This window comes from Ranitomeya variabilis, chromosome 6, assembly GCF_051348905.1.
Source record: "Ranitomeya variabilis isolate aRanVar5 chromosome 6, aRanVar5.hap1, whole genome shotgun sequence".
NCBI lineage: Eukaryota > Metazoa > Chordata > Amphibia > Anura > Dendrobatidae > Ranitomeya > Ranitomeya variabilis.
Genome location: NC_135237.1, coordinates 65,139,859 through 65,150,124, shown reverse-complemented (window position 1 = coordinate 65,150,124; position 10,266 = coordinate 65,139,859). Strand labels below are relative to the sequence as shown.

Here is a 10,266-nt window from a genome sequence, read left to right as displayed (position 1 = left end):
ACATGTGCACATATTTAGGGAGTCATCTTCGAAGAATGATCTGAATCCTCAGTAGTTAGAGAGGATTTGTTTCCGTTTTTTTCAGGTTTAATGTGGTTATATTACGCCAGTGTGAAAGTAACCCCATACTGCCTCATATGTGTATGAGTATGGCCCTGAGCTGCTAGTATAATTGTATGTTTGGCAGGAGGTGCACTTTAGTATTACAACATTCATAAAGCTGCTAAATCCGTACGTCGTATATTTATTTTATTTTACCATTTTTGTACTAGTCGGCAATTTAATGATTGATAAATGGCAGTTGATGTATATTTTGAGAATTGTTAAATACCCCATGATAGTACTGAATCTTGACTAATCGATCAATGAAGCATATGGACAGTCGTCTCCAACCTGTGTCCCAGTAGCTGCTGCAAAACTACTTGCATAGTGGGAGCTTCAGTCTTGTAAAAGCTACAGGTTGAAGACATCTGGTGTATTATAGGCAGCAATAGATTTGGATCTACGATAGCTTGTAATGGACTACATTACTCTTATTCTACTAGTATGAGATATGGGCAAAAGTAAAGGAAGGCGTCAAAAAGACACAATAAACAATAACAATGGTGATGTTCAAGCAAGAAACAAACAAAAACGAGGTTTTATTATTCTCAAGCGAAAAGACAAGAGCAATTTTCTAACCAGGAATGTTGTGTTTCCCTATAGACTATCATTGGGCTGCTGTGAGCAAATGGCTCTGCTAGCAGGGGACAAAAATGCGGGCGCCTGTCTCTGTGCGGTTACTATACATGACACACACCAGGTCACAATTTCCAACAACGTTTAGAGATTGATAGGAGAAGGAGGTTTAGGGAAGGATCCCTCGGGTATTCTTTAGATATGTCAAACACTTATTGTGGAAGGGCCTTTAGTATTGCGTTCACTTCCTCCGCCACGGCTGTCAGTGCAAACTCAAATTGCTCCTAGAAAAAAAAAAAAAAAAAAAGAATATAATAAAATGAGTAACGCCAGCAATAATAACATTGTCCTGGCAGTTGTAGTTTCAGAATCCTAGGAAAAAGAATCATAATCATCACAATACGTTCTTCAATCAGCAAGATATTGCAGCATCACGATGTTTGCCAAGAAGCCACTCATTATGCATAAGACAACACATTGTCTGCAAAGATCTGCACATGATTTGCATCCATGATAAAATAAAACATGAATTGTTCATACTGCAGCTCCATATTTTCAGAAATAAATCGGAATTGTTTTGCTGTCACTCTAGAGCTGACATCTGATGACAGCTAATTTGAACATCAGCCATCGCCCCAGGCTCCACTTCTCCATCATGACACAGAGTGAAACCCAACATGCCCGATTCTGCTTTTCTACTTTGATAGATGAGGGGTCATTCACATCCAACAGTTTAACAATCCACCTGATATCGGCAGGTTTGGTCAATATGTTAAATCTGTGTTGACAATCCCACATTTTTTTCAGTTATCTTTCTACAGTTAATGGAATTTTAGGCCCTCCATTCTCATGACTGGTGGGAGTCTCGGCCATACCTATGCCACCCCTCCTGAGTTGTTCCTGAAACAACCCTTTTAAAGGGGTTGTCTCATCTTCATAAATTGATACAACTACAATGTACCTGCGGAAACCAGCAACTTAGCATTTTACCTCCTATTAAACTTCAGCCATTTATGAAATCTATCGGCAATGGTCAGTCTACTAGGCATGGAGTGAACCTGGATCTGGCAAACATCAGTGCATCTGTGCCTTCAAAAGTGACTCTGCAAGCAGCATTGAAGAGTGCATGGTTCGGGTCACTGGCACAAGCATGCCGCTGGTCCAAACTGTCATTGATCAAGAGAGCACCGCCCCTGACAAGCAGAAAGCTGGGAGGGAAATGATTGGACCCCTCCCGCATACAGAACTTGAGAAAACCCATTTAAAACTAGATCCTCATGGGACCGCACATTCATATCTTCAGTTACAGACAAACATCTCATTCTGCATTTATTTATCCCCTCTTCTTCTTAATCTGCTCCCTTTAGAAACATGAAAATAGCGGGAATAGGGCACATAAGCTTTAATTAAATGTCCACTTTTCTGCCAACCCAACCCTTATCCAACTCGATGGGCCAGCCAGCCCATTTAGTTTGTTTTTTGGTTTGTGAGTTTCTGGGTCCTAGTGTCAGCAAGATGATGGTCAGAAGTCTGCAGTTTTGGAGCATGCATTTTTAGTGTACATTGATGACTCTATAAGGGGGCAGGACAATAGATGTGATCTCTGATGGTCACGTGAGAAACCATCATCAGCCAGGGAGACAAGCAAGCTGAGGAGTTAACCAAGGACAAGTTGAAAATTACCGACACTGCTGTTGGCCACAAAGTGACATTTCAGTCCCATCCAAACTCCCTGCCAGAAATACCCTCAACTCCACCCGATAAAGCCCCTAAACAAAATATGAACGTCCACTGTTACGTCAGGTTTACATACAACCTGCACCTTTATGATCTGGGACAACACTAAATTTGCTAAGAATGTTTCTGAAAAATCATGACAATCCTGGCAAATTTGGAACGGCTTGCAGTTATGCAATAATGTTCACAGCCATTCCCATATACAGTATGTCTTTATTTGTTATTTATTTTTTTAATAGAAGAGGAATATTGCAATGGGAAATCCATTGAAAAGAAATAATAACAATAGTTTGTACTCGCTGTGAACATTGCGTTATAGGTGTAGTAATTTGGTGGCTGTTTGCCTGGGGACGTCTTCTAATTGGTATTTCTAACCTGATTTTTAATCCTAAGACTTAAAATAATCAAAAAGTCTACAATTTCTTATTTGTATTCTGCTGGCAAATATTGCGGTTTGTTTAAATCCATCAAGTCTAATTCTCCCGAGAACACACAGCACTGGCAAGTAATCAGATACTTATAATTTACCCCGCATTTCCATGAGAGATTTGGGCAGTGGAACTGTCTGGGAACAGAATGGAAATGTGATTACCACATAGTCCACAACATGACGGACGCACACGGTTTGTTTATAGAATATTTACATTTAATTGGCTTTTTTGGAATCCTTTACACATTTTTTTGTGTTGCTAATTAACTGAAAAATTCCTCAGAAAGAAAAAAAAACATTTTTTAAAAATAATTACAGAAAGGTCAAAAATGTATTTGGGCCATGGTATTAAATGGGTTGTCATTTTCGTGTTTGCTGTTCGCTTTAATCACTTGTGTCTACAGTGACAAAATCATCACATCTAAAAAATGGAAATATAGTCTGTTATCAGAACTATTTATGGGATATTATTATTTTTTCCTCTGCGTGTGACGGTCCGCATCCAGAGTCTGTTAACACATTCACATACATAGATGTTCGCTCTGATGGATCTGGCAATATCCTGCAAAGACGGTATTAAGTTCTAAAACCAGGGTCTTTTATATTTTTTAAAGGGGTTGTCTGGGATTTAACATTGTTGACCTATCCAAAAAATAGGCCATCAATGTTAATCGTGGGGATACAACATCCAGTACCCCCAATTATCTGTTCCCGATGTCAAAAGCAACTGAAACTGCTAAGTTATAGAGCTGCACAGCTCCATCAACTGTATCCACTACGCCTGGTACTGCACATCCGCCCCTTATTCAAATCAATAAAGGGTGGATGTGCAGTTCCCAGCCGCGGCCACCATTGGAGCTGTCCTTTGCAGCTTCGCAACTGAGCAGTTCCAGCCGCCACCATGGAACAGCTGATCTGCGTGGGTGTCGGGTGTTGTACCTCCACTGATCAGACATTGCCTATCCTAAGGATAGGTCATGAATGTTAAAGTCCTGGACAACTCCTTTAAGCTTAAAGGTACCTTCACACTAACCGACTTTGCAACGATAACGATAGCGATCCGTGACGTTGCAGCGTCCTGGATAGCGATATCGTTGTGTTTGACACGCAGCAGCGATCAGGATCCTGCTGTGATATCGCTGGTCGTTGCTGAAAGTCCAGAACTTTATTTGGTCGTCAGATCGGCGTGTATCGTCGTGTTTGACAGCCAAAGCAACGATGCCAGCGATGTTTTACAGTGGTAACCAGGGTAAATATTGGGTTACTAAGCGCAGGGCCGAGCTTAGTAACCCGATGTTTACCCTGGTTACCATTGTAAATGTAAAAAAAACAAACAGTACATACTCACCTTCTGCTGTCTGTCACACGTCCCTCGCCGTCTGCTTCCCGCACTGACTGTGAGCGCCGGCCGTAAAGTGAAAGCAGAGCACAGCAGTGACGTCACCGCTGTGCTCTGTACTGCCGGCGCTCACACAGTGCAGACACAGGATGCAGGAGGAGTGCAGGGAAGCGGACGCCGGGCACCGGAATGTGAGTATGTAGTGTTTTTTTTTTTTTACATTAACGCTGGTAACCAGGGTAAACATCGGGTTACTAAGCGCAGCCCTGCGCTTAGTAACCCGATGTTTACCCTGGTTACCAGGGGACTTCGGCATCATTGGTTGCTGGAGAGCTGTCTGTATGACAGCTCTCCAGCGACCACACAGCGACTAAACAGCGACGCTGCAGCGATCGGCATCGTTGTCTGTATCGCTGCAGCGTCGCTTAGTGTGAAGGTACCTTAAGAGCCACATTCAGATATGATGCATGCACTTTTTAACTTCTTGTTATCTTGTTGATCCCAAAGATCACTTAGAAGTAAGTGGTTGCTGCATTCTAGCGAGCAACATGCACTTCCAATATGGCTGTTCTGACCCAGATGCCAACTTTTAATTTTGCAGAAGCAAACAACTAACAAGATGTACAGACATAGAACTTATGATCCTAAGAGAAGAGCAACATGTGATTCCCAAACCACTGGTTGAAAACATCTATATGGAAAGCAGACCAGAGGACTTCTGAGATCTTCAAATAGTAGAACCTAAATTAGGCAGGATATTTAGGCTAGCAAACGATTATCACCTATCTAGAGATTTGGATTCTGGTTAAGCAGCTTTAAAAGGAATATATAATAAAAATGACATTGTTCAATTCAGGGTTTTTATTTCAAATATATTTTTAAATTGATAGTGATTTTTTTTATTTACTATATTTTTATAATAAAATAAATATAGGTTTAATATTAGACTCCCATTTCTTGTTCTTCACGTAGGCAATATAAGCAACTAACTGTTTCAGACTGTACTGGTTTGTGCCGGAGAAATACTCCATGAGCATGCTCCCATCAGGGAAAAGGAGAAGGGAGGAGAGGAGGTGAGCTGTGACCATCACCTATTGTAATTGGTGGATCCTATGTTATCTTCTGTAAGTAGACGTGTTACCTTTCATTGTAATCCTACCTCTAATGATGAGACTGCAAAAAAGTTATATGAAGCATGAGTCTATTTTGGGTCCAGTGTGAAAATTACAAAAATTCTGTTTTGTTTATGTAAATAATATTAAAAATTGGAAAAAAAATTTTTTTTATAAAACATTTACAAAACCTATAAACACATTTATGTTAATATTACTCACTGCACAAATGCTGCGTCCTTGTTTGCCTAAAATTGATTTGTATTTATTTTTTATGGTTCTCAATTTGTAAAACTCTTTAAAATGTCTGAAAAATTACATCGATCAAAATGTACTATTTCTATAATCAGTGACCCTTGGGGAATTTTATGTATATATTTTTTTCATTCATAATTGATGAAAACTTGAAATCTGATTCTTAGTTCACTAAAAGTGTATTCAATCACAATTTCCTTGAAGTTTTTTCATTATTAAACGCATGGCGTGTGTCGATGAAATAGGACGGGAGCCGAGATACCCGGAATTAAAAATAGAACATTGTAATTTCCTCTGTAGCTGAGAGAACATCCTGTATACCAGACCTTGATCTGAGCTCCTGATCAGCGCCAAGAAGGTTATTGTTTCCCTTTGTTTCTTATTTCATATTAATTGTTATGGATTTCTACCTTGGTCTTCGGAGAATTAATGTAAACAGAGAAAAGGCGCTCGGATAAATCTTCAGACCCGCTCACTCGGAATGTATGCAAAGTAACCCAACTAGTGATGTCTACTAAACTAGGTCAGAATCTGCTTTCCTTCTAACCCAGAAACAATTACTGAAGACTCTTTAATAGACGTTTTATGCTCTTGGGTTATTGACAGTACCTTTGTCTGCACCATTCCTGGTCGCTGGTCTCTCAAGTGCTCGAGGGTAGCAGCAATATCAATCTCTTTAGCACCTGCAACAAACCACAAATTGGGCTGAGTTCTAAGCACAAGATAATTCAAGCCGCATCTGTCAATCTCTTCCTAGTCAGTTCCCCTCGGACAACAGACCAATTGAAAAATATTAATTCATGCCTCAGTGGACGTGCCAGACAGATGCAATTGTGATGTTCATACAGAAAAAGAGGAGTATAGCTTTGATTATCATCAACACAGGAAAAAAAAGGAGGACTCTTGAGAGCGGTCCGTCTATTGTGCGCCGCGGCAATACAATGGCGCGCATGAAGAGCATTTTCATCTGATGAAATAAAGAAATAAAGGCACAATTGTCGCAATGTTGCAGAGTTAAAATGTGAATGGTTATGGGGACACTTTCTCTATATCAAAAAAACATAAAGGATGTTTGGTAAAAGAGAACCAAAAGAAGGCAGAATGAATACTATGGTCAGAGGGTCAAATTCAATCAACGTCCCACCCTTCCCCTATTTTCTTCTGACAGTCGAAGCTTATGGGCCTGATGTAATTTTATCCCCTTGGGCTAAGTTCACACTATCGTGTAAAAAAAAATTTCATCCAGAAAAAAAAAACAGATTCATTTTCATCCTTATTATCACTCATATTGCAAATATGGTAGAGTGATAGTGTCTAGTGAAGAAAAAGAATTCTCTAAAGGACTCGAAAAAAAGACTGATTCCCCACAACTCCAATACTTACCGCTCCCCGCTGATCTTCACTTCCTTGTCCCCATTTTGAGAAACAGAATTTTACAAATAAAAATAACAGGAAATGACTTTTCAGCCAATCAGTAGCTGATGCAGGTCACCAATGTGGGCAATGATTGGCTGAGCAGGCAATTGTCTAAATGGGACCATGAAGTAAAGCCAGCAAGACTGAGTTAGGCCGATATGGGAGTTGAGGGAATTGCTGTAGTTGAGTATTCTTTGTTTAATTTTTTTTAAACTAGCCCATGGGACACCTATTTCTGTGCTGGACAACCCCTTTCATACATAACGTATACTATATCATATTTTGCTATTTCATGCATTTCTATCAAAAATTTGAGCCTCAGCTATAAAAACAATATTTTTGGGAAAATCTCTGTAGAAAAATCAAACAAAAACAATAGTGGCAGCTGTGGTATGGAAATAATCATGGGCTCAATTGCCATCTACATGTGGTTATATCATATTATTTTACTTTAGGGGGGCTCGTGCACATGACCGTATTTTCACACTCGGATGTGAAATGTTATTCTACATGGAGATGTCCATTTTTGTCCTCTCATCGAGGCAGAGGAAAATAATCATAGCATGCTCAAGTTTGATCCAATTATCGTATCACACACCGCTGTGCAGGTCAATGAATCCATGGAAAACATCGGACTGCACTTGGATGACAGTTGAGTGCAGTCCAATTGTCACGGACTGATAGAATGGAGTAGATGGAGGGTTTTTTTCCCCCATCTTCTCCTCTTACATGAAAATTGGATCACCCTATGATCTGAGTTTGATTAAAGTGTGATTTGCATAATGGACCCGATACTCTGGGATTACAGAAAATATAGTTGTGTGACCCGGCCTAACTCAGGGTAATGATCAGATGCATGTGTTCTAGTCATGTCAAGAAAAGTTCTCCCTGCTCACTGGCTCCGAAGTCAATATTTTAAAAAGAACCAATGGGAATCTCAAATCCAACAAATAAATTCTCCAATGCAATCAAATGGTTAGAAAAGGGCAACCTAATTTAGGAATATGCGTAATGCGTATTATTATCACAGGGAAAATGCATGATAATGGCATTTAGGCTTAATTTTAAGGACCTGTACATTTTTCATTTTTGCATTTACGATTTTTCCTCCCCTTCTCCCACTTGTTTTTTTAGAGACTGTAGTTGTCATTCAGAAGGGAATCATTCATTTTATTATATAATGTCTTTTAAAACATGAAAAAAATTCCAAATGGTTTGAAATGGCAATTTTTTTTAAATTCAGCCATGATTTCTTTTTCTTTTTTTTTTTTTGTGGGGGGTGGGGGGGGGGTAGTTACATCATTCAGAGGGGGAAATGTCCTGGAAATATAATTCTCCAAGTCATTATGATTATGATGATACCATTTTTACATAAGTGGTGAAAAAAGTTCAGGGATATGTAAAAACATAAATTGGTTTGCATCACCATTTTCCGAGACCTGTAACTTTTTTAATTTCTTTATTTTTGAATGGGAAGAGGTGATTTAAACTTCTATATATTTTTTCAAACTCCATTTTTTAGTTGTACTTTATTTTTTAGTTCCTCTAGGGAACGTTAATCTGCACTTATTTGATGTTCTTACAATATACTGCAGTGCTAGATTATTGAAGTATGGTATGTCGTGAAATTGTGGTTCTCCTATGAAGCACAGCCTCAGGTGAGCTTCACAGGAGACCTAAAATAGTAGCCACAGGACCTCCAGCAGGCCCCACGCTACCACGGTAAACCTTCGACTCCCAACGTTAACATGTTAACAGCCGCGGATGGATTGCGATTCCACCTGCTGCTCTTAGATGAACATGACAGCTAATAAGATCAGATGTCATGTGCAGGGAAAGATGCGGGCTCAGCGCCGGAGCCTGCATCAAATGCAGGGACACGACCGATGATGTAGCTATACATCATCGGTAGTGAAGGGGTTAGAAGCAACAATCAGAGCTAGCTGTGGTCGCGGCTGTTATAGACAGATGCCGGCTATGTAACACAGCTGGCATCTGCAGGCCATAGTGCAGCTCAGCTCCTGAGTCCTGAGACATCTGTGATGAAAAAGTAAGCCACACATGGTTAAGGGGTTACTTGCTGAAAAGATTGAGTTCATAAATCCAGATATGAATAGGGTTAATATATGAGTCTGGGGTTTTTTTTTGCATATGAGATAAAGGTAACTGTTTTTCATTAAGGTGCTGAATCTGATTTTGATCCATTTTTGATCTGTGTGCCTGTTGTTACCATGAGGGTGATATTCATTTTCATGTACTGTATGTAGAAAAAAAAATTCCAAATGCCTCCTACCCATTACATCTTAAAAACCGGTCAACTATTGGAAGACACACGGATGGAATCTGCATGCTGTTTGTTTTTAAACTGGCCTAGTGAAATGGCTGAGTCTGCTCCATAACTTGGATCAAATTTTACTCTTTATCCATGGAAAAAAAAAAAACAACACGGAAATGTGAACATAGACTATAATAGGAATTGATAACAGTGAAATGTCGACTGCAGCGTCTGACATCGACCGGTGACAGAAATGTCAGCATTATTGTAAAAGATGATTGGAGTGGGATGTAGTAAGCAGAAAATGTCATTTTCTGGGATATAAATTATTTAATTTTTTTATACAAAAATCACAAAGGCAGTGCAGAATGTATGTATATACGTATGTATGTACTGTATATGTATATATATATATATATATATATATATATATATATATATACCGTAGTTATATTTTTTTAATTTAATTTTTTTTCTTAACTAAAACTAAGGTAATTGCCAATGATTTTTTGGAAAGCTATGCCTTTCCCACTATTTCCTTAGTTTTGAACACATTATTGTCTGCTCCCCGTATACTTAGCAGCAGAACAAGAACACAAATCATTCTAGTTTTTTTTTTATCGTGAAACTCATGTTCAAAGATTGAAGGCTTTAATCCGTAAAGGCTTCTACTTTTTAAAAGAAATCCTCGCAGATGCAAGTCCTGCAGCTGGGCCCAGATTGAAAATGCACTTACATTTTTCTGTGTACAACTGAAGGACTCTGAAGTTACAGCTCGCACTTAATATAAAAGCTTTGGAAAATGGCATTCTTTGGTACTTGTACAATTCATTCTTTAAGAAAGGCAAATGGAAAGAAAGATTTCATGTCCAAGGCTTCGAGGCCTTTGATCATTTTGATGAACACTAGATTCTGAACCTGGGCCTCAAACTTCTCAGGCCAGACAAAGAAGACATAGGCCTCACAGACCGGGCCGAGATTCCTGTCAGAACAAAACCTTTGGCTGCCTCACAGTGTGACAGCC

General features: G+C 39.3%; 1 protein-coding gene across 1 annotated transcript in view; it reads right to left on the bottom strand.

Annotated features, from left to right (window-relative positions):
- Positions 1-611: 611 nt before the first annotated feature.
- Positions 612-10,266, bottom strand: part of PTPRN2 (protein tyrosine phosphatase receptor type N2) — a 1,208,901-nt gene continuing 1,199,246 nt past the window's right edge. The window contains exons 22-23 of the mRNA XM_077268574.1: positions 6,161-6,234; positions 612-962 (exon numbers count right to left, since the gene is read on the bottom strand). Coding sequence (XP_077124689.1) covers positions 891-962; positions 6,161-6,234 — 146 coding nt within the window. The 3' untranslated portion in view covers positions 612-890. The remainder of the gene's footprint in view (positions 963-6,160; positions 6,235-10,266) is intronic.